The sequence below is a fragment of the Protopterus annectens genome, chromosome 13.part0, assembly GCF_019279795.1.
Source record: "Protopterus annectens isolate FY-2018-M chromosome 13.part0, PAN1.0, whole genome shotgun sequence".
Lineage (NCBI taxonomy): Eukaryota > Metazoa > Chordata > Ceratodontiformes > Protopteridae > Protopterus > Protopterus annectens.
Genome location: NC_056747.1, coordinates 110,279,913 through 110,306,137, shown reverse-complemented (window position 1 = coordinate 110,306,137; position 26,225 = coordinate 110,279,913). Strand labels below are relative to the sequence as shown.

Below are 26,225 nucleotides of genomic sequence, written 5' to 3'. Positions count from 1 at the left end.
ATGAATCAAGTAGAGAGGTGTTTGATTATAAATTAAATGAATTAGAAACTTTTACTCACTGACCCTTTAGGGACTCTGTTGTACTCTGTGGGAATCTTAAGTAATGTTCAAATGTAAAGATTCTGAAAAGGACCTGGAGTTACATTTTAAGTATATTTACATGTAATGGATAATTCCTTACCCAGTAAAGTGGACACAGCTTTGCTGAATCTCCCTTAGTCAGTATATTAATTATATGTCATACTAGTCTGTGCCATAACCCCAAAACATGCATCATAGACTTTCACTGTAGTTACTATCATTGTGCACAGATCTTCTGAGAGTAACAAACTGAGGGAAGTACACTGAATTTTACCAAACCCTGGGTACACATTCACTTCTATAACAAAACTTGCTATGTGAACAGTTCTCTTCATTACAAGAAATATGATGAGATGGGCAAACTCCATTTTATTGTTATATTGTTGGATGTGTTTTCTGAATGCAATCAAGAATGAACTTCAGAGTTATGATTCTCATGTTCATAAAAAGAGTGTTACTAGGAGATAAAAGCATACAAAACAGTAATGAAAAGCAAGAACATTTAACATATATAGATAATTAGAAAGAAGTCTGTGGATGTTCATATATTTCAACTATATATGAACTAGAGAGCAATACATAATAAACTCATGCTGGAAGAATTCAGTAGCTTGTTTTCAAAACTATGCAAAAGCATTAGTACAGCGGCAAAACAGTATAAACAAAATAATCCAAAGTAAAGTTGACAGTGTATTGTTGTAAGGTAAAGGCTGGGAAGAGTTTTGGGGGATGGGGAGCCCCTAATATTGCACAACATGCACTTTTAACAAAGCACAATTATCACATCTGAGCTCTCTGGAGTTTGCACAGTGGGACTGTCTACATATGTTAAGACAATCTGGAATGTTTTGCTCCTCATGGATCATGCTATGGGAAGTGAAATTAGCGAAACAAGGGGCCATGCTGTGGGCTTTCGGCCACACAATGTCATCAAGGATTATCCTAGTGTTCTATCTATGATAGAATGCAAGATGGGCAAATTCTAGGACTTGAGATTGGTTACAGAGGATTAGAGGGTGAAAACAAAGACCCATTGTTGGGAAATGCTGCTTAGGGACTTACTACTTCTCGCCAAAAACATCAAGTGTGGAACTGGCTATCTGAATGCTGACTACTGACTATCTATGACCAGTTAAAATTAGAAAATAGTTCCAAGAGTAGGATAGCTAAGAGGGAAGCAATGACAGGTATTAAAAGGAAAAAGTAGATCAATACATTATCAGACGAGTTGTAGGCAGACTGAAGACCTACAGATTAATTTGAGGCAAACTTGGTACATTAAAGAGGAAATTATACTCCCTGAAGAAGCCTGTAGAGGCAAGAAAAGTGATCAAGGCTGCTGGGAAATGGCTTAAGTTACAGAATTTTCTGATGAGATTGCTTTACAGGTGGCATTTTACACTTGTCAAGTGATATGACGAGATGTAAAAATGGATGACTCCTGTTGGAGGTGTTGTACACTTAAGGCTAATACAATTCGTGTGTTCTGGTTTTGTTTGAGGTCACAACGGAGATGGAAGAAAGAAATCCATATGTAAAACAATCTTTCTCCATTCAGATTGGAATGCTTGTGGCAGGTATGTTTATTTGATCTGCAAGAAACAACTGATTGGCCAAAGACGATTTATTTGAGAGCAAGATTTCTTATATCCATGACAATCAAAAATCTGTTAGCTTATGAATGGAACACAAAGACAAGTTGACCCTTTACCTCATAATGTTTAAAAGTTATTAAATTAATACAAGGGATAATATTTTCTCTCAAGCAGGATATGTGTAAGACTGCAATAAGAGATAAATGGCAGATAGTTTTTGTGACTACTTCAATAGTTTTTTATGGCTATTTCAAAAATGTATCAGATGTGAAACATTACTTAAAGCTTAGTAAACAGTAAGGTAACAAGATGAATACATGTGTATTTCTCACTTCTCATCCTATTAAATAATTTGTGAATATGAGAAGAGGGGAATATATAATGGTTGTTTACTATTTACAGATTTATGACATGTGACAGTTTATGCAATCAAAGTCAATGTTATAGCTATGTACTCTGATAGACTTTCCCATGTTCACATTTTAAAATGTTAATATAAGTATATAATATAAAAAAAATAAAAGCACTAAGTATAACGGGATAGTAAATTAACTGCTTCATTTGACAGCAAGAAGATGAAAGACACAATGCTAAAACAAGAACAGATGATAGGTTCTAACGTGTTGGTCAAGCTAAACAGTCACTCTGAGATTCCAAAAAAACAAATACTAATAGACATTACAGAAAACATTTTAAAGCACACAGTAATAGGCACTCCAAAAGTATTTAGGGCATACAACAATGTAAACATTGTTAATACAGACCACAGGACTTGGATATCTTGGAGAGGATACCGCAGCTCTGGAATAGACTCCCCCAAACAAAGTTCATCCCTGTCCATATTCAAGCACTACTTGGATAAATGGATGCAAAACAGAACACTTGCCTCAGGACTGCCCCCTATACTACTAATGGACAGAGGCAGCTCCCAAATGTTTTACACCATGCATGGGTCCCCTCAAGCTATACACAGCATGATCCTAGTTATTCTCACAAAGGGTAATATATAACTATTGACCATGAGATAGGTGTGACAAATCTAACACTAAATGGGATTGGTTAATTCAAGCTCCAAAAGGGAAGATGGCTAGGTTTAAAATGGCCTTCTAAGGCAGCTAGCTTAATACTTTACTATGAAACTATGATACGTGACACGTAAAGCTGTACGTAGTAAAACAAATTAAATTATATATAGGTGAAAAAAGGCCCGTTAATATTAATATGATTCATAGACTAAGGGAGATGTTTACAATATATACTAAAGGAATGCTGGGAAATGTTTACAGTGAACTTTTCCAGTCAGATAGTTTCATGGAAATGAGGATGCAGGAGACTGTTGTAGAAGAGTTTTTTTGGAAAAAACAGAGTACCCGCAAACTACAATATAGGAGGTAATCCCCTGAAATCTGAAGAAGAAATAAGGGATCTAGGGACCCAAGTAGATAGTCAACTTTCCTTTGATAACCATGTTCCCAAAGTGGTTAGAAAATCCTTCTATGTGACCCATCTGATCACAAAAGGGTTTGTATCAAGATCTAAGGATGTAATGGTGCCCCTCTACTCTTCCCTCATCAGACCCATTATTGAGTACAATGCACCAATTGGAATGTACCTGGCATCTCCAGCAGCTGGAGAGACCACAGAGGTACCTAACCAAGAGGATTACTGGCCTCAAACAGTTGCCCTATGCAGCACGATTGAAAAAGCTAAGACTGTTCTCTGTTGCATACCGCTTTCTCAGGGGTGATCTCTGTCTAACGTACAGAGCCGTGTCCAACCCAGAATTGTTGAACATGCTCCATCTTAGCAAAACCAAATCTACTCGAGCTACACGCTCTAGGGATATAAACCTCAACACAACAATGAACAGAACATGCTGGAGGGATAGATTCCCTTCGCAGAGACTTCCCTTACTATGGAACAGGGTCCCGATCTACATAAGACAGAGCCTCTCACTATCACTCTTCAAGAGGAACCTTGATGAGTGGATGGGTAACAGAAAGTTCACACCGGGGATCATACCAACAGCACTACTAGATAGGGGCCAAGGGTACTAGCTGCTAGTACAAGGGTCTAGGGAACTACTAAAGAGGCGGTGAATACCGCACAATGTGGCTGGGCTAATATATGCCTTCGGGCAGATAGCCCAGTACCAACCTATGAACCTAAGAAACTAGGCAGGTATGGTAGAACAGTGACATGGCCACAGTTTGAGAAAGAGGATGGGCAGATACTTTTTAAAAGTAGATCTCTTCATTTGCTTGAGTGACATAGCAGTCATATTCCAGAGTTTGCCCACCCTATGGGAGTAAAGTGAATCTCCATGTGAGTTTTGAAACATGTGCTGCTAGGCAAGGAATTTTTTTTGGAGCACAGCTCTCAGGTGGAGGAGTAACAGCTGATAAGTAATGCAAAGACTGGGTATTTTAAGTATTGATAGAGTGGAAACATTTTAGTTGGGCATATCTGTGGTAATTATGAAACTCCATCCTGTTCAGTTGTTTTTTTTTTTTGACTGCAGCGTAATGGCGTGTCCTACTGAGGAGGGCAGTAGCAAATTCTGCTATCTTGTAATAGCATTGTTCTAGCCTATGTAGCTGAGTGAGGAATATATTGGTGAATATTGGAGTTGAATAAAGTTGAATAGGAAGCAGATAGGCAGTGGCAGCTAATAATATCTGGCATTCTATAGGCCTCATAGTTTATGATGTGTTTGTAATGGTGTTGCTTATATGAGGATCAAACAAAAGATTACTGTCAGTGCTGATAGCTAGTAATTTGGCATTTGAGACTATCAAGTGATATATTTTCTGAGGACAGTACAACAAAATTAGATGGGTCAGGGACTGAAGTTTTGTAAAGAAAGATCATAACCTTAGTCTTTTAACACTGGATATTAGGTTAGACTGTTAGAGCCAATGTTAGATAAAACAGTATGAAGATTGAGTCATTGGGGAAGGTGGGATAGCAAATGAGTGTTTATTCATTGCTGTTCATGCTGTATCCATTCATGCATTTTATGACAAGGGAGCTGGAACGTATCCTCCTAAGTTTGATTAGTAGTTCATGATCTATAGGAGCCTGTCTGGAACAGGAGGGAGATATGATGAGCCAATACTAGCTTTATCTCTTGAAAGGGGTTGTTTCTTTCCCTGTAGTCATGAAAAAGTCTATTGGAAATCAGTCAGGGTATCTGTGGTTGCCGACTAGCTGCTAAACATCAGGAAGCAATGGGGTAGAGCCAGGATCCCATGCAGTGATGCATGTGACATCATTATGTGCTCTAGGCCATTTAGGTGTCCTCACTCACTAACATTAACAATATCCCCTTTCTGGCCATGTATATGATGTCTTCCCTTCGGTCCCTTATATTTCAAGGGATGTGTCCACCTTAAGAGATGCTGAAATGCATTATCTTCCTGGAGAGGGAGGTCCCATCTGTTGAGAGGAATATGTGTAAATCTCACCCTTCCCAATTTAAACGAATGAAAGAGTTAGTGAGGAATAAAAGGGCTGATAATCATACAGTGGAGGAAGGCTGCTGCTGCTGCTGCTAATAATAATAATAATAATAATAATAATAATTTTAGTGGGCAAGGTGAGAAATTAATGGTTTAACAGGATAAGAGGGTAGGCAAGCTGGAGGACTTTATCAGAGACTATGACATTTCAAAAATAGAGGTAAAGAAGATTGAAGACTATGAAGTAAAAACAGTTAACAGGACAGAAAAAGAGAGCAATGAAGATATCTAATGAAGGAAAATTTGCTGAGAGAAGGAGGTGGAAAAGAAGTACATATGCATTTTACAGAAAACAGGGAGAGTTTACAAATCAATGCAGGTACTACTGTGATGAGTGACGTCATAGGAAACAGTGCCCAACTTTAGGAAAAATATGAGCAATGTGCAAAAAAAAAAAAAAAAGAAAAAGAAAAAAAAGGAATCATTTTGCCAGAATATGCAGAACAGATGAATAGCAATGCAGAAACAAAAACAGATTTCAGGAAGAGAGCAAAATAACATGTCAGAAATATGACAGAAAACAATGACAGAGAAAAAGAGCAAGGAAATGTGAGGAAGAAAACAATTCATGTATTCAATATATGTACAAATGACAATGCAGAAGGGTCAGAAACAGCAGTCAGCACATTGATGTGAGTAGGATGAAAAAGCATGCGTTCTCCAGTGACAAAATTTACAAATTAAATGTACAATAGGTTAAGGCAAGGGTCAGAACTGCAGAAAACCATGAGAAGAGACCATGAGAAGAGTCATATAATTCAAAAGGAGACCTATCAACTATTCTATTCAGTCATTCATTTGCTTTATGGGGTAAAACTCTGATTCCAGTGACCCGCTTTCAGGTTTAGCTCAGAGTGTTAAAAAGAAACAGCATAATCTATGTAGCTACAGCATTTATTCTACAAAATGTACATGTATTAGCACACTGCAGTGAGAACACTTACTACAGTTTGTAGTGAGATAAAAATGAAAAACAACAAGCACTGGGAATAAATATACAAGACCTAAAGTATGTATAAAAAATAGGGGTTGCCAGAAAAAAAGGAAGGAGGATAGGAGAGGGTTATAAAGAAGACTAAAGACTGTTAGAGGAGTGAAGGCATAGAAGTGGAATATAGAAGACAAGAGTGAGGTCCCTGGAAATGTCAGAGTTGGCAAGAGAACAAGAATAAGGGTGTATAGAGAGGGGGTTATATATCTGTGGTTTGGGAAGCATTTACAAGTAGCTTGCTCAAAAAGAAATGTTTTGAATCGGTGCCTAAATTTTGGGAAAGGTGAGATTATGTTTAGGTTTGCTTGAAGAGTTTACCATGTCTGAAGATCTATTACCATGGTGTGAAGTCTGCTGTGGGAAGTGTTTAGGCAGAGAGAAGATTATGAGCATAGTTAACAGATGGTTGCTGGTAGGTAAGTTCTAGGTTATCTGCCCTTGCTAGCCATTTAAGCCTAACCATATATCCTATTTTTTTATTAAAGCTTATCCTGTCACTTTTCAAGATCTATATTTATATGGTAATCATAAGATTTCTGGAGTCATTGCTCTTTTGTTTAGGGGGCTGACAAAGAATTTGAATGTTTCTAAATTAGTTTGTTAGGGACGAAAGGAGAAGTGAGTATTTTTCCTTTATAAGTGACCATTTGACCTTTGATAAGATAGAACACTGATGATCTTTTTCATTTTTAATGTTTATGATTTAAAGAGATCAAAATAAAAAGGAGAATAATAAAAGTAATCTTTCAGGTCCTTGAGGGAAAATAATTCTTTTTGTTAACTTACAACTTAGCAAACAAAATTGGACTTCTTATGGAGACCGAAGAGGATGCTTCCACCCATGAGTCCCAGACATTCAGCTTGATCAGGTCTCAACTAATTGAGTTCAACCAATTGGGAACTCAATGGAATGAGAAATTTAAAGTAAGTATTTTTGCAGGGGGCAAAGTCCCTGCAACCCATACATGTGTTGCAAGCCCTTCAACCTCTGCCTCTCAGAATTATATATTTCAATTATGCAGTCTCACAACACTGAAGAAAAGTAAAATTCCAAAAACAAGTGGAATAACTGCTTTCACACACTTAGAAATACTACTAGCAGTGATTTTATATACAAATAATTATCAGAGAGTTGAACTCTATCACATAGAACCTCACCTATTTTATACTTGAAGAGCTGTAGAGAGGCAAGATTTAAAAAAAAAAAGCAACAGCAAAACAGTGGTGAGAACATTGGAGAAGAATATGAGGAACAAGATGAAAAGTCTGTGAATGAATGGAAAACAAATATAGACTGTTGCCATGGCAATGCCCAAGAGAACCATGGGTAGATTTGTACATATGTTTCAGTGGTTCTGCATATAAGAAAGCGTGCTTATTATCTCCTAGTGATTACTGAAGATATTCCATGACAGGGCCTTTACTTTCTATAGCCATACACACAGTAATTCCACCTCTTGGCACAACACTTTGGAATACCATAAATACTGACGACTGAAAAAGGTTACTCTTCTAACAGAAATCAAGTTAATGAGTTTTATGTAAGTCAATGATTTGCACACAATTCTGTTCTGGCTACACACCAACAGACAAGTACCTCACTTTATGTAAAACACAAACAAGGTGATAATAATTGATAAATCCAAAGAGATTAAGTAAAAACAATGATTGCAGAGTATGTACACAGCCTACAGGAAACCAATTTACCCATCAGCACTGAGCAGTCTGCAGCTTAAGGATAGCTTCAGAAATGACATACACTGCAAAGCCAGGCAAACAAAGAACACATGAAGAAATAAAAAAGTTCAGGTAGAGATGAGGAGAACATGAGAAAAGAAGCTGAAGCAAAAAGACCAAACACCACTCTTTTAGAGAGGACAGATTTTGTTAGTGAGAAGTGAGAAATAACATAAGCATGTCTCTTTATTCAACTCCAAACCCTGTCAGATAATTGACATAAAAGGACCAATGATCATTGAAACAAATGTCAGATACTCTATCCAAAGACAATATTCAGCTCAGCAGTCCTAAAATTCTATTAGTGCTGGTAAGGACAATGGTTATCACGGTTATTCAAGTGGTAATAATCAGCTGCAAGTAGAAACCCCTCTGACATATTACATGACAATTCCTAGAAGGTCAAAGACATCTACAAACAGAACAGCTTGCTTAAATTAATACACTTGCTAATCTGTCACTGGTGATATTAATATTTTCACTTGCAAGTTATTTGAATGTAATGCACAGGCAATTACTTCTTGGAAAGAAAGTTATGGCTAGTCTGGATAAGATTTTAAAGAAGAAAGACACCTGTGTCAACAATGGTTCTATACAGCCAAAAGCCATTGTTCTATCAGTAATAGCATATTGGTGTGAGAGTTAAACTATTAGTAAGTCTGTGCGCTGGGGAATCAATGTTTGTGAATTGTGGTGCTTGAATACATAATCTGATTTGTTTAAACTGGCATTTTGCAAGATATACTAGTGTATAAATAAAAAGTATGGTGACAACCTTGAACCAGTCAGTTATTCCGTATTTGGTTCTAACTTCTGCTTTTTGTTCTGCACATAGATTTCTCAGGATGCAAATTAAGGTGACAATATCACTTTCTCTAACAATTTTCCACAGACTGTTATGGTTCACTCAGTCCAAAGCTTTAGAGTAGCTAATAAAGCAGAAGTAAATATTTTTCCCTGAAACTCCCTTGCTTTCTTCATTATCCAGCAAATATTGGAAATTTAATCTCTGGTTCCTCTGCCCCCTCTTAAACAAGCTTGTGCCTGTAGCAGTTCCCTGTCCATATATTGCTGGAGTCTAGCTTGCAGGACTTTGAGGATTACCTTGCTAGTATAAGATGGGTGGACTCATAAAGGTTACCACAAAGTCTACACTATATGCACACTTAGTGTAACCTTTCTGAGTGAATAGGCAGCACAAGCATTGTGCATGAGCTGTTCTTGAATTCAGAAAGTGGACACTCTGTGGTAACCTTTATAAGTCCCCTCGTGAAAGAAGTACAAATGTTCGATAATTTTTTGATCACTCTTCAAAATTACTTTTTTTTGGAAATGCAAAATAAAATAAGCTTTTCCAACCCAAAGGCCACTGCTGCATTTTTCAAATTTGCTGGCAAATTCTAAACATCAGTGTAACAACATCACTGTTCAGAATTTTAAATAATCCAGCAGAAGATATTAATCTATGACTATACAGTAAGCTTTAGTTAGAGCATCAGAAGCTCTAGTGCCTCCAAAAAAACCTTCAATAGAATCCACTCATTACAACTACATCACTGTTTAAATAAAATAAAATGTGCAACATAAACAGTTAAACAAAAAAAGAAGGAAAATGTGCCAACCGACTCCTCCAGCAAGCAGGAGACTTGTAACTCAAAATCAATCCAAAATAGTAGGCACCATGGAGGAACTAGCGGACCAGTCACACCAAATAACTCCAACAGTAGAAAAAAGTAAAAATACGTACTTTAATGCAAAATAATTCTCACAACACATAAACTCTTTAACAAATTCACAGGGTTTTCATCCAAACACATTGGATTTCTTTAGATAATGAACTACATATATACCCTAACAAAACACTCTAATAAATACTTTTTCAATAAATAACCTAATTACAGCATTAAAGACCCAGCTTACTGTTAAAATGCATGGAAATTCAATGGGACTCCTTCAAAACATCTAAAATCCATAACATCTAATTTCATAACATCGAGACCAGAACATCTAAAACCCATAACATCTAAAATTCATAACATCGAATTTCATAACATCTAAAATGTATAACATGTAATAGTGTATCAGTACATATGTAAATGTTATAGTTTAATCTGTTAATCTTGTGGTATCATTATAAGATGTTGTAGTTCTCATTTCTATAGTTATTATTTATATAGTGTAGGAATTAATACTCTTTATATAGTGTTTATTTTGCCACTCTGTATGTGTTTTTAGGTCATACAGCTAAGTGATATAGACATTATGCGTACATTCTTTATGGTGATTGTGATACAGTGGGGTTAGGAAATTAACTTTTTCCCACTGTAGTGCGATCTCGGAGTTGGTATATTTAATTTATGGGTGTGGGGGGTGGAGCCCCCCACATGGGGGTTGCCGCCCTGCAGAAACGTAGTAAAAAATGTGTTTGGTAGCTTGGTGTTGTTATATGTGGAGGGGGTGTTATTTTTATGTGATTTGTAGTGTTCAATGTTATGGGTTTTAGATGTTTTGGGTTTTAGATATTCTGGTCTTGATGTTATGAAATTAGATGTTATGGGTTTTAGATGTTTTGAAGTAGACCTAAATTCAATATATGGCATTCAGAATGAATAATAACAAAAGTTTTTTAAATATGTTTACATTTTAATAATAGTGTATAAGCGGACATGCTTAGGAGATCTGTTTCATTCTGTTTTCATTTCCTTTTCATCCTCCATTTACTTTGATTCAGTATTTATATAGATACACAAGTTTTTTTGGATTGCACATCAAGTGTTTTTATTCATTCCGAATACTGTATATTGGATTTAATCTATTGTACTAATACTCCTAGTGGAACAAATTTTACAGCTCTAGTGAATTTTCTTAAAACTCACTGAGAAAACACTGTACATTAGAACTCACTGAACTGTGTTTTGCTGATTGCTATTCAATTGTGTCACATCTGAAAATAAAAGTCCCTCTCATTTTTGTGTGTCTGTATATGTTAAAACCATGTTCCTGGTCAAATTGATATTGGGTGGCATAAGATGTTACTAGTACAGGTCAAGCAAAGTACTTTTGTGCCTATCTTTAAGGCTAGTATTGATGACAGTGTGGGTAGGTACAAATTTACACCAGGGTTACCATGCACTGCCCTGCCTGATTTGGGTGGTGGGTTTTTGTAAAGGGTGGCAATAATCTTGTACACTACTTGCCTCTGTTAAATCTCCTCTGTATTAGTAGTTGCACCATGGTCCCTATCCCTTGGCACATGCACAGGTATACACACACACACACACACACACACACACACACACACAGGAAAGAGATAAATTTTGGCAAGGACACTGATTTTCCATTTTTTTGGGAGCAAACTATAAATTTCAGGAATATGGAATCTGATTACTAAATAATATAAGATTTCGTGGAATTTGACATTTTAGGCTAGAACGATTCTTGGCGTGGCTTGGGAATGCCTCCTGTGTAGAGTCTGCATGTCCTCCCCGTGGTTGGGTAGCATTCGAAAGACATACGTGCGTAAATGGGCGTGCCTTCGTTGAAGGTTGGGTGTCGAGCTGGCACCTCGGTGTTTCATAAAAACAATCTACTGCCAATCATTAGCGGACCGGAGTTCCACTGTGGCGACCCCTTACCGGGAAAAAGCCGAAAGACAAACAACAACAACAAGGCTAGAATGTTCATATACCACAGCCTGTACTACTTTGCTTTTCTCCATGCTTTCGTCTTAGAATATGTTTTAATTTTACTTGCATCTAGGTGCATTCAGAATTATAATGGCAACACAGCTATGATGATAAATTACATATAATAATCATTGATTTAATTTGTGAATTAGAATTTCAATAAATCATTGAGTTTGATTTTTAATACTTGGTTTCTGTCTACCTGAGCTAATGTCCCAGTGGACCAAGATCTACTTTTTAAATTAGGAGCTGCTAGTCTTATAAAGAAATTCTACAGATGTTGCTATTTGGTTGATTTATTGATGTCTGCACTTCTTCAGGCATCACAGAGAATGTATTTCCAGCATCCTTTCACTCCTTTGGGAAATCATATGGAGTTCTACTGTCACAAAAAAAGCAACAAAATCTCACTGGATGGGAGGTAGTAGAAGACCCAAATTATTCCCCCAGTACATAATTAAATATTCGCACATTAATGTTTCGACAACTGAATAATCAGGATCAGTATTGTGAAACAGACCGCCCAGTTACTTGCTATACTTGCATGCTGGGCTTCCCCACATCTTGTCGAGTCACAACTAAGCAAGGCTCCATTCAGTCACACTCAGCTCCCAGACTGCTATGTTTCAAAGGAAATTACTGTTACAGCAGTTTCACAGTGTGTGTGTCGACATTGATTGTGTTGTTTTCTGCAAGTTTCAGTTTTATTTGTGTAAATGCAGCTGTGGAGTTGGTATATATGTTTGGTTAAAGTGAAGGGCTTGGTATCATCAAAAATAGTTTTCTATTTATGTATTTATTTTTTTTCTATTTATGTATTTATTTTTTTTTTTTATTAGGCTGAGTTCCCAATGAGTTAAACTCATTGCACTGAGTTTTTGTAGAGCTGGAACCTGACGTTACATAGGCAAAGTTAAATGTCCTTGATTTACATAAAATTAAACTTGTTAACACACTCTTATAATACCTCTTTAATGATTTTTACCTTGCTATTTACCAGTTTATAGTAACTGCTGATAAGTTGCAGAACATATCCTCTGTCCATTAGTGACAAAAGATTACTGACGAAATAGGCGACTTGCAGATTCAGCTTCTCTGAAAAACTAGATTGCTAAAAAAAGAAAAAGAAAAGGAAAATAAATTAAAATGCAAAAAAATCAAAAATTTTGACATCTTTTAAGCTGTTTTCCTCTTTTATTAAAAGCAACAAATAAATCTTATAATTGTAAACTACAATATGTTCATAATTTTGGGGAATGACATGAACACCCCCAAAGTGCAGCTGTTATGCAGTAAAGTATTGTACCTAAATAAATGAGTTACTATTGCAAACATATTGTAATATTATATTTAGATTATGCTAATGGCATCTATATATATATTAAAACATAGAAATCAAAACTGTATACTTTGTAGCATCTCTTTCTTTGACACACACACACACACACACACACACACACACACACACACACACACACACACACACACACACACACACAACATAGCAATAGCATAATAAATAGACTTGCGGGTGCAACTTTTGCTAAAATTAATTAAAAATAATAATAGTTAAAAAAGATCACAGATCAGATCATAATCCTCACAAAAGTCCCATTCTGATAAGTGTTTCCAAATACTATATTCCCTAAACAACAGATCACTACATTCCAGCTGACAGTGTTGCCTCAACATGAGGCTCGTATCTAGAATCTAACAACACACGCACATACACACACACACACACACACACACACACACACACACACACACACACACACATACACACACACACGTGAGTGTGTTAGTCAATGCACCTTTTTTGGTGTATATATGATCAACATTTCTTTCTAGAATCTCATCTTAAGTGAACAATATCAATTGATCAACTGCATTGGAAAGATGCAACTTACCCTGCCTCCTTGCAAGCCTCATGGTCAAATGCATAAAGGATTTTCCCCATATACATTTTGATTGGAAAACATTAATAATTTCTGTATTGATAGTGTATGTGTGCACGTGCGTGCATGTGTGTCTATACATATATGTGTGCATGTGGGTCTGTCACAAAATGAAATATTGCCAGCTCAGCTATCTGGAATTTTGTAAATACTTATATGTCATTTGAGAATATTAATATGATTTATACAGAAGTGTGAAAGGAAATACTGCTAGTCCAGCTATCTGGAATTTTGTAAATAGTTGTCATGTTGTATAGACGTGCACTGAAGAGATATTTTTATACACTATTGTAATTGCTTAGATGTATGTATTTTAACAGGAGATTAACTTGCAAGACTTAAGAATAGTTGAGACTGAAGTACTTTATTGCTGGGCCATAAACAACATCAGTTTCAGTTTCAGTCAACAGGAGACAAGATGTCTACACTATGGGACTCTCTGTGTTGCCTTGGAAGAGAAATAATTACTAGGCTTGAGATGTAGAAGTTTTTTATTGTTTTATGTCTTCCAGCAGTTGCAAACATCTGAAGGCTATGTATTTTCACAGGGAGATGCTAAATGCTAGCACTTTCTAGCAATGGTTGTTTTTGAGCCTGGGAATTGAAGTCAGGTGACAAAAACTGATGTCATGCTGCAAGTATCCCAACAGTAATATTTGATATTAATTTAAGAACTATCTGAGAGAATGACTGGACATTTTGTATTTTGTCTCTGACCTGGAAAAATCCACTCACAACATCTGCACTTGCCTTGCTGTAAGTACGTTAACTAGGGTACAATAATTTCTTTTAGATTCAGTAAGTAAAGATTAGTTGAGATGTTTTCTGTATTTATTTGAGACTGTCCTGCAACGTTGTTTTAAATATTTTGTGTGATTTTGAACTCTGAAGTCACTGTGAATACATATTCAGTATTGTCTTGTTCTTTTATTTATTATTAAACATATTTAAACTTTTCAATTGTGGCCGGTCTGTCTAGAGATATTTACACTCTTAGGGTACTTGCATATCTATTTGGTGACACTGTGGGCAACTCCTAATAGCCTTGTTCTTGGTCAAACTACCATTTGGATTAACAGCAACATTACACAGTAGGATTCTCTACCCTTTGCTAAGAAGAGCCTTACAGTAGCTGATAAGTAGTGGCTGGTGGCAGTGGAAACTACCTTATAGCCTGGATCGAAGGGGAAATAGCTAGTAAACCTGTGCCAACCTTTCGCAGGTGTGTGTGTGTGTGTGTGTGTGTGTGTGTGTGTGTGCGTGTGTGTGTGTGCGTGTGTGTGTGTGTGTGTGTGTGTGTAAATCAAACCTTAAAGTGTTTGTGTGCGTATGTGTGTGTCAGCTACTTGGGCAGGGACATGAAGCACTGATTGAACAGAGAGGATGCTGGAGGTCTTAGTTTGGCCACTTAGCTGAGATCTCAACCCAATAGCTGTGCAAGTGGGGAGTCTTACTGGGAATCTGGAGAAAGAGGGAGCAACCAGGACTGTGGTCTCTGTGTGCTCTTAAGGGAAATTGCACCTTACTGTGTGTGTACTTGTCATCCTCCCAGTGTGTACATCCCCCACTGTTGTCAGTGGTGAGGATTGAGGCTCTTTGATTACTGGGCCAGTGCTGGGGCATCACAGGGTCTATTTCACATAGTTGACTTACCATTTCATTGACTTTCATATAATTGAGACGACAATGTCAAAAGTTTAAAAACATGAACACCCGGAATATCGTATTTCCTCTCCAGGTAAGTAACCACTTGGCCACCAACAAATAAAATAGTAATGTAACAAAATTAAACCTGCCAAAGTGGGAGGCTTTGTGGCCCATGCCCCAACACCCAACCTAACTAAATATACCAACTCCGAGATGGCACAACAGTGGAGAAAAGGGCAAAGGTCACCATGGTGGCCAAGTGGTTACTTACCCAGAGAAAAAATACAAGTTCCAGGTGTTCATGTTTTTAAACTTTTGACATTGTCGCCTTGATCATATGCAAGTCGACAAAATGGTAAGTCTACTATATAAAGGGGACCCATGCATGTATGTTATTCATGTGTGTGTGTGTGTGTGTGTGTGTGTGTGTCTGCATACATATACATATATATATTTATATATATATATATATATATATATATATACACACACACACACACACACACACACACACACACACACACACACACACACACAAAAACAAACACAAACACATACACACACATGGGTGTGTTTAACCAGTATGCAGTGAATCAGAGCTAGCTGAAAATCTTTCATTGCTTTCTGATCCATCAAAGCTCTGGAGATTAAAGAAATAGTAGTGTGCAGCTTGCCCTTGCAGAGCCAAGGTAAAGCTGTTTTTTGAGTTTCACTGGATTGGGATTCAGTGTATTGGGTTCACTGAGTTGTGTTTCAGTGTAGACCAGCTAAATATAATGATACAGACTCAGAACATCTGCATATGACTAACTTGGAAACTCTGATGACCAAAACTGTCATCCTCAGAACATTGTCAAAAAAAGTGCAAACATGATTACATAAACATTGAATTGGGGCAACTCAAATTATTCACGATTACATAAATATTAAATTGGGGCACCTCAGATTATTCAAGATGGCATAAATATTAAATTGGAGCTCCTCAGAGTATTTGTGATCACATAAATATTAAATTGGGGCACTTCAAAGTATTCTCCTTTCTCTGAAGTACAGCGATCTCAGAGTTAGTGCACAAATTAATAACAGGAGTGTGGTGGCATAGTCCCCACCAGTGGTGGCTCGTCCTATTGGACTGCAGGACTGTAGCCCCCCCCAGTTGAAAACCAAAATTAAAAAAATAAAAAATCTGAGTAGAAATTCAAATCCGGACTGCTCTTTCACCAGTCCAGATTCAGAAGTAGGCAGCAGTCTTAAGATGCCCCAGAAGTCTATACGATTGCAGCCACATAGACCAGAAGGTGATCAGATTGTAAGGTCTGCAGTCTGTATTCAGCATTCCAGAAGACACACATGCGTGCTCGGCCTGAAACAGAACTTAACTGCTGAAGAGAAACTGCATGAGGGGTTAGGGCTGGCTGCTGTAGGAAACAAGCTTACTGCAGAGTTATGGCTGCAAATGGCCTGCAGGTACTTGCTTTAGGGGCTTTGCAGTGTGTGTGTGTGTGTGTGTGTGTATGTGTGTGTGTGTGTGTGTGTGTGTGTGTGTGTGTGTGTGTGTGTGTGTGTGTAAATGCCCCAGTTAACTATAACTGGAGGCTAGAGATAAACCCAGGTTCAAATCCTCAACCTTGCATGCAGGTAGCAACAACCTGAATTCCCTACCAGTTATGAAAAGCATTCAGATTTTAGCCTCATAGTTTTGTTCTGTTCCTCATAAAATCTGTGTTTTTTGGATTTCCAGACATTTCAATTTCAGACTTCATATTCTTCAGAAAGTACATGGTAACACAAAACATTTTATTCTAGCAATTTTCTAAGTTTATAAGATAAATATTTGAAATTTGTCCCTATTTTTGGGACTGTATTCCCCCATTATTGGCTTTGTCCAGGTGTTTTGTGCCAAGAGGTTGAGAGCTATGGTGAGAACTGAATTCCCTAAATGACAGCCATTTAAGTTTCAGTCTTCCTGTCTTTCAGGAAACAGCTAATTTGGCATAGTGGTCTGTTGCTCTGACTGTAGTACACAGGGTCCTGGGTTCAAGTCTTGGCAGTGAAATGCATAGTACAGCATTTTATTCTAGCAACTTCCCAAGGGTTTTTTTGTGCTAAGAGGTTGAGAGTTATTGTGAGAACTGAATTCAGTGAATATGTTTGGGGGCTGTATACCCCCATTATTGGCTGTGTCCAGGTGTTTTGTGCTAAGAGGTTGAGAGCTATGGCGAGAACTGAATTCACTAAATGATAGCCATTTAAGTTTGTCTTCCTATCTTTTAAGAAACAGATGATTTGGCATAGTGGTATGTTGCTCTGACTGCAGTGCACGGGGTCCTGGGTTCAAAACTTGGCAGTGAAATGCATGATGGTAGCACAGCTTTTTATTTTAGCAACTTTCCAAGGTTATGCAAGCAATGTTTAAAACATGTCCCTGGTTTTAGGGCTTTTGTCGTCCCCCCCCCAATAAATGCTGTCTTTTTCCAGATTTCTTGTGCTCATGTGCTGCAAAGTTGAGAGATACAGTTGAGTGTCGAGTGGATTTTACAAGGAGCTAAGAGCTTCAGTGGAAGAGAAGTTTAGTGCTGCTTATGCTGAGTCAGCTTGCACTGTTAATAACACAACAGGTAGTGTACTTGCTTTCGATGCAGAAAGCTGTGGGTTCTACTCCCACAGTGTGTAGCTGCATTGCTGATACTGTACTGTGTTGTACTTTTAAAGGGGGGTGGATGCTGCAATCCTGAGTATGTCTTCTTTGGCAGAGATGCCTAGTAACTATGAACCTGTTATCAGTTTGCCATCCATTTCCTATTGCAATATTACTAGCTTATCATTTAACAGGCACTTTATTTGTAGATGAAACAATGAAATATAAAGTTGTTTGCTAGCAGCAACCTCTTCATTAGTTACAGATCTCATTAATGTGGAATTATTTAGATGACTTACTTCTGCAGAGATTGTGCATATTTACTGATACTGGTGGATTGTAGAAGTTTGAGTAGACTTTTATGATGGAAATGTTCTGAATTGGGCAGTTTTGCCATTATGGGTGCATGGATTATTTTCATTGTTTACTTTACTGGAAAAATGTTCAAAACAGTAAATTTAAAATGCCCTCTAACAACTGTACTGTATTATAAAAGGAATACAATTTAATACAATCTGGAAGGTGTATCAAAGAACACATGTATGTTTTGTGTGTAAGGGGCCTATGATTTGAAAACAGCCCAAAGTATTTGCCACTGGCTAGATGTAATTTCTTTGATGTGGGTTTCAATGCTGTTTCAATGAATGTGAGTTTCAATGGCAGAGAAGTTTTAACACTAAGTCTATTTTCATTGTGAGACTGCATTGCTTTGTTTAGCAGATATCTGTTAGTGTTTGTGCTGTAAAATAAAACTTTTAAATGAAATCCAAATCATCATAGAAGTAAAGCAGCATGCACATTACAGTGTTTATGGTAAATGTGGTGAAATAGCCAAGTAATGGGATACTGGAATGGCTGAAGGGGGGGAGGCCCCATTTGACCATGACTTTATGAGGGGGGAAAGGCAGCAAACTCAAAGACAGCCCCAGCTGAACTATACTTCTCAACTGTCCAGATTTTCACAGAATGAATAGATTTTTGCTTCTTATTTTTGGTTTGTTCCTCATAAAATTTTTGGTTCTCTGGCAAATCACTTAGGAATTAAGTCACTAAATGACATTGAGTTTCAGACTTCATACCCTTCAGAAAAATGCATGCTAAAGCAAGACCTGTTATTCTATCAACTAAGTTTATAAAACAGCATTTTTTAGTACTGTCTGTATATTCCCTCAATATATTTGGCCTTGTCCAGATTTCCTACATTAAGAGGTTGAGAGGTACGCGCAAATAAATAACTTTATAGAATTAGGTATATCCAAACCTCCCAACTGTCCCCGACTTTGGCGCAAAATGTTGCTCTCCCCCTAATAATCCCTCTGCAAAATGGCAATTTTGGAAGAAAATGTGGAGGGTTTACAAGTAAGAAATAATTGTAATGATCAGAGTTATAGATTACTTTTATTTCAGAAATGCATGTGGATTATCTTATTTTGTCAGCTGCTCAACTTAACAGTACTAATATTAAAAAGTGTCCCTTCTTTGACAGGTTCCCAGCTGTATTGTGTGGCTATTTTATGTTTTTGCATCACATTTTTGGTCTGTTTTTCATAAAATTGTGGTTTTCTGGCAAATTAGTGGAAAATCATTAAATATTGAAGTTAGAAAATAATGACAGACATTTGAGTTTCAGATTTCATACCCTTCAGAAAACGCATACTAATGCAAGACCTACTATTCTATTATCTTTCCAAGTTGTTTATAAAAGCAGTATTTAAAAATTGTCCGTATTTTTGGGCTTTTGTCCCACTTCTATTTATGACTTTGTTCAGATTTCTTGCTCTGAGGTTGAGAGGTATGACAGAGGTGTCATGGCCATCACTGTCAGCCACAGACATTTCAAATTGTGACATACTTGTTGCAACCCACTCCCCCATATAGTGACTCTGGATGTGTCCAAGCAAAGTAAGGAGCAGTTATGCAGTGTAAGTGTGCAGAGTACCCCCCCCCCATCCAAGGTAGACACAAGTACAATAGTGGCTTTTCATCTGTCCTTGATTTTGCAGAATGTTCTAGTTTTCAGTCATATTTTTATATTGTTGATTTATGCTTATTATTATTATTCAGAAAATGCATGTGTTGCACTGCCTGTTGCTCTGTGTTTAAGTAGCAAGGCTTTAATGACCTTCAGGTAAGCTTGTCTGAGATTGTAAGATGCAAATAAGCTTTAATAAGCATACTGTTAAAGGATTACCAACACTGAAAGTCTTTTTGTTGTTGCCATGCAGAGAATATTTACAGAACTAGATAACGTATAAGCCTTAGGTATTGAAATGCATATGACAGTATGTGTAAAAATGATAGGATTGCAGTACTTTCAGAAGCTCACTACATTTGTTGGAGACTTGTAGTCATCTTTGCAGGCTTTATCAGTAAACTAAACATAATCCCAATCTATCATGTGTGGTCCATAACCTGTGCAGTAATCCTTTAAGCAATTTATCTTGACCTTGTTTCTTGTTTGGTGTTCATTTTTTACTTTGATTATGTTTTCCCCATGAAACAAGTAGATAGTTGTTGTCAAGCAGCAGGTCTTTTTTGGATAAGAAACATTTTTACAAGTGGGGGTATCACAGAGATTGCTACTTTCAGCATGTTACGTGGTACTTTTCTAAAGCTGAATATAAATTATAATTAGAACTGCAGTGCAAGGAGAAGTGGTCTGAGTTGAGTGCTAATTGTTTTTTATACTTGGATTTTGACTGGCATTCCAGTAATGTATTTAAAAAGTAATTTATTTTTTCATGCCTCACACCCTTTTTGTTTCCATCTAGATATTAAGTAAGCTGTCATGTAGCCAATGCATTGAAATCTTTTTTTCTTCTACACTTCATTTTGTCTTGATTGGACTGTCATAATGATGGTTTGGCACCCAGGGTAGCGTATTTAATTAAAGTTCCAGTTTTTGTGGTTTTGGGCATAGCTCCACACCTTTCTAGTTGGTCACACCCCTTCCTATTGGCACCACCCATTCATCTGTCTCCTGCAGCCCCCCTTTGATTTGAAGTCACCAGCCGCAACTGGTCCCCACCCACCCTTCAAGCAATGCAATGGGTAAAACGCATTCGAAAATAGTTTAAATAGTTTTACTGTGAGTTTTGCGCTTCCTTTCCTGAAATGGAAATCACATATTAGTGCTTGCATTTCTGAGACATTAAATACAAGTTTCACATTTGTGCAGCATTACACAGACATGCATATAGACATAGACATCTGCTGTAAAAATGCCAGACATTTAGCTTTCCATATTTAAAACTGCATTTGTGTATGTACCTGTTTTAATCATTTAAGTAAACTGATTGAAGGCAGGTATATTTCAGACATGAGAGAGGCCACAGGCAAAAACAGTGATAAACAAATGCACAGTATAATAAACTTAGCAGAAAATACAAGTAAGTCACAGATTTCATAAAATGAAGGCATTTTTATCATTGCACTATTTAACTTTTAGAGGTCACAGGCAGCTAAATTACTCTGATAGGCAATAACCATATCTATAGAAAAGCATTAAAAGTTAAGGATTGGTTCTATCTATCAATGTAGTTAGCTTTTTATTTAATCCCTATAATTGCATATTGTTATGGTGTAATGCAGGTCTACATGCCATGAGAACAATCAGAATCTTTCTACAGTTTTCACTGCTACTGACTGTATGCAGTATTATAACCACAGGACATGTCTTGCTGAGGTCAGTGAAGTGCTACAAAGGACACATCCTGATGTACTGAAACTCTTTACCCCAGAGTTAGTTGCTGGAAAAATCTTTTTATAGACTAGGGATCAGTTCTACATTAACAGAACATTACAAAACAATCCTATATCACCTCGACAAAACCCCTTCCCTAAAAGGCCTGATAACTCCATACTCCTGTACCTGAACCCTCTGTTCCACTAACAAACATCCCCTCAAAGTAACTAAAGAAAATAATGCCGCTGGTACATCACTGTACTCTAACTCAGTAGCTAAACAATGGAATAAACTTCTCCCTCTGATCACAGCTATAGCCTCCACACACTCATTTAAAAAAATCCTTACAATCGCATTGGTTGAACTCATGGCTCTGTAACTGTAATACTCCAGGTTAATACTAGAACCCCTCCTTTCTCTTCAATCTATCTCCTTTCTGAACTTAATCACACCTTCATCCCACACTTCTTCTTTCCTCATCTCTTATAATCATACCTAAACTCACCCTGTTATTCTTAACTATGCTACTACTGTTGAAAATACTATTATTACTGTAGGAACTATTATAAGATTTTTTGTCACATGTTAAATAATGCTACTTGGAATTTAAGTACTTTACTGTGTAAACTCAATATAAAGACTAACTGTATGTAAATGTTACTAGTGATATTTGTGTGTAAATGTTATTTATGGAGCTCTTCTCTCCGGGCCTCCGCTGAAAAAGGACCCATGTACAGTCGAACTTTTCTGGTAACCAAATGTAAAATAAATAAATACTAGTGTATATCACAGTTTTTAATGCAATGTACTTGAATTAAATACAATTTCTTTTTTTCTACATAATGTCTTTACCTTCACATCTGTGTTAAATAGAAGGTGCTACAGTATTATAAAAATATTTGCTATGATGCGATAATTGTTGTCTATTTTTTTGATATAGTTTAAAGTCTTTCTTTCTAAAATTGTATAACTACCTATCTTCTGAAATCTGATGTTGTTATTTTACTCATTGTGGAGCTTTTCTACCCGGGCCTCCACTGAATTGGGTTTCTGAACCAGTGAACTTTCCCAGTCAGCAAATGTCGATCAATCAATCAATCAAACATGAGAAATAGTCTCATCTTTGACTAGTGACTGTACCACTTTATACCTCAAATATCTGACCCATTAATGAATACAATTCTTTGTTTTGTAACCACTGAACGAAGTACCTGGTTTCAAGAAATGTCACCATATTCTGTTCTTGTAGTTACTAGCTACTCAGTGGTGTAAGAATTGGCACTATTGATTTAATCACATGGACTAACAGATTACATCTGCCCAAAGTAATGTCACAACTGGTTTTATCTGAATGTCTGTGTCTGGAATTTAATCTTTTTTTTTTTTGGGGGGGGGGGGGGGCTAACACCAGATGGAGTAGCATAATATTAGAAATAAATACCAAGAATAGATAAAAAATGCCACAGGTAAATTACACAGTGCCTTCAAAGACTATGGAATGAGCTTTAGCCTACCTTGCTTCAAAAGTAATATATATAGCTGTGTGTGTGTGTGTGTGTGTGTGTGTGTGTGTGTGTGTGTGTGTGTGTGTGTGTGTGCGTGCGTGCGTGCGTGCGTGTAAAGTAAAAAATACCAATGTGGGGTTATGATAATCAAGCTTCTTGAAGGCATGTAGTTCAGAAGATTGGCAAACAAACCTATGACCCTACTAACTACTGACCTTAAACCTGTCTGGAATGTAATCTATTTTGAATGTGATTCAAATATACCACAAAAAAATTTTAGTAGTACAGAGTTAGCAGAAATCAAAAAGGAAAAAAGAAAAACTGACACTGTATACAAAGATAGTCTAGTGAGTCTCACTACTGTCAATACACAAGTACAAAATTGAGGCATCTGATTTCTGCTTCTACGCTATGTCATATTAAGGGGACACAGACTGCATTGTTGAAGCAAGACTTTGTGAAAACGTAGTAATGCTAAATAATCAAGTTAATGATTTAACATACAATTTTTTTTCATTTCTTGTGTGGATTTTTCCTTTAATCATCAAAATAACTAAAGCAGAAGCTGTGTTTGAAGAATGTATACATCAATATCCTGATCTTTTAAAAAACTAGGTGAGGGGAGAGATTTTTAGACTTTGGTAAGATAAAGGCTAGAGATGTGGCAAAGGCCTGCAGTGGCTAAGTGACCAGGCACACAATGAAAACGAGTTAGGTGGGCAGCTGAGAATATTTCATTCAGTAGTACTACATGTATTAGCCAAAAGTTACAGTCAATTTAAGTTGTAACTGTGATGGTATTAAGTCAAATAACTACTAGAAACCATTTGCAACTTAATTTTGAAATTAAAGGAGGGTGTTAAAAGGTAAACTGAGTGTATTGCCTGGTAGAGCTAAAACTCAACTGTAAAGCGTATCATAAAAGTTAAAGTAAACTGTAGACTGTACTAATGGTCTACTGCTTACACTGAACTGCAGTGAAGGGGAAATGTTCTGAGATACCACAGTTTCACATTTAGTGTATCTATACTTCCCCTAGCTGCACTTAAAGAGACACTGTACAGAGGACTGAACTCTTGATCTGAAACAATTTCAGTAGGCACGACAATGAGCATTATTAATGCTAGCTTGCTGTCACAAGTGAACATGTATATTTGTTTTTGAGTTGTTGAAAAGAATATTGTATTTAAATAGAATCTGAAGTTTGATTTTTTTTCAAAAGTAAAGCCATTTCATATTATTTTTCATTTTGCATAAGACGTGTGAAGTTCTCTGAGAATGTTGTTTATGTGGAAAGTTAGTTCAACTATAACTGCCAGGATTTTTTTTTAACTGCTAGAAAATTTTGCAGAAAACTAGAAGTAATAGATATTTCAGTTTGTTCCTCAATGTAAGCAGAATAGCTGAGAAGCCAGAAGATATACAGTATGTCACATTTCTGCATGCCACAAGGGAAGAAGCCTTGTAGTTATTTATTACTTCTACCTCTCAAGAAGAGGGGAAAAGTCAAAATAACAATAACAAGGAAGCCATTTAAGAATTGTTGAGACGCCTCTCAAAAAATAACATTCATTCGGCATCTGTTCTTTACAAGAAACCAATGATTGATGGAAACTAGAAATAAGTATGTTAGAGAGCCAAAGAATCAAGCCAAATGTTGTGAATTAAATGTTGCTTGCATGCTTCATTGATGAGGCAGAATAGCTTATGAGATATGTTCAATCAAGGTTCCAACTTTTAAAAGAATCAGGCTTGACCTTATCAAAAGCAATGTACATATGCAGAGAGAGAGAAACTGCAAATGCGCACTCAGATGACTGAACCAAGAAAATGTTCGCAACATTCAAGTGAGTCAAATAAAGTAAAAATGAAGTATGAAGTCAAAAGTCACAATAATAGCAAAGAGAAAGTGAGAACCATAAGGCATGTAGGACGAATGGTAAAGCTGAAAAGTTGCTAAACTCCAAATGAATGCACAAAGTGTTGAACATACATGAAATTGTTGTGTATAGTGTAAAATATCAGAAAAATGTTTTAAGTATCAGGGTTGGAAGGCACGGAAAAAAAATTGTGCACATTACTGACATCCAGGATACTACATACAGCCACTGGCTAAAAAGCTATTGGCATGTGAATATGAAAATAAAAAGGTATAAGTCACTTTTTCATATAGTGGCACTGTGTAATTAATTCACCTATATATTGCGTTATTCGGCTAGTGAAAATTTGGGCATAGTGAAATATTTTCAGAGTGCACAAGCACAAAGTAAATTTCCAACTGGAGCAATCACACAAACAGAAAGCATCTCAAATATTGTATAGAGCCATAGCAAACACATCCTGCATGACTATGCAATCTATTTACAGGTCTGTGTAGCATACAAGAAGAATACTGTACTTCTGTTCAAATGCTATACCAATGATACTTACTTCTAGAAATGTATTTGGAGCTCTTAGAGTGAAAATAGTAGGACTGAAGTCCCAGAAATATATGTGGAGCTCTTGGAAGTGGAAATGGAGTGAACAGAAAGCTCAAGTAGCAATAAGAAATAGATGCATTCAACAGAATCCGTGATTAGTATGTCCATTCTTATAAAAAAGGGGAAGATCTGAACCTGTACTAAGAGGCAATATCTATATAAAGTGATTAAAAGGCAGCATTACCTACTGTTTATAACTAAAGACATAGTTTCAGCTTTGCCAGATACTAAGTTTTGTTTTCAGTGTTAGGTTTAAATCAGATAAAGCAAGATGAAGAGATCTCCAGATTGCTGCATTCATTTATTACAACATGAAGGAACAGATTCCTCTGACTTCTATTTGAAATGGCTTCAGCGCAAGAGATATTTGAAAGGACTGCTGTGTAAGTAACTGAAGGTTTTAGAGGTGTTATGAACATATCTGAAAGAAATAGACGAGTTACCTATGGTACCTTGATTTAGAACACTGTAAATACATACAATGATTTAGAACACTGCAAATACATACCATGATTTAGAACACTGCAAATACATACGATGATTTAGAACACTGCAAATACATACGATGATTTAGAACACTGCAAATACATACGATGATTTAGAACACTGCAAATACATACGAGGTATGCTCAGATAGACAAATAATCATTAGAAAGAGAATTGTTAACAATAGTTTATGTATGTGGAAAATTCCTGAAAAT

The 26,225-nt window shown here is 36.7% G+C and overlaps 1 protein-coding gene across 1 annotated transcript in view; it reads right to left on the bottom strand.

The window, feature by feature from the left end:
* LOC122787839 (dedicator of cytokinesis protein 7-like) overlaps positions 1 to 26,225 on the bottom strand; it is a 4,057,077-nt gene that overhangs the window by 1,009,560 nt on the left and 3,021,292 nt on the right. Inside the window, exon 26 of the mRNA XM_044054755.1 lies at positions 12,597 to 12,722. Within this exon, the coding sequence (XP_043910690.1) occupies positions 12,597 to 12,722 (126 nt within the window). The remainder of the gene's footprint in view (positions 1 to 12,596; positions 12,723 to 26,225) is intronic.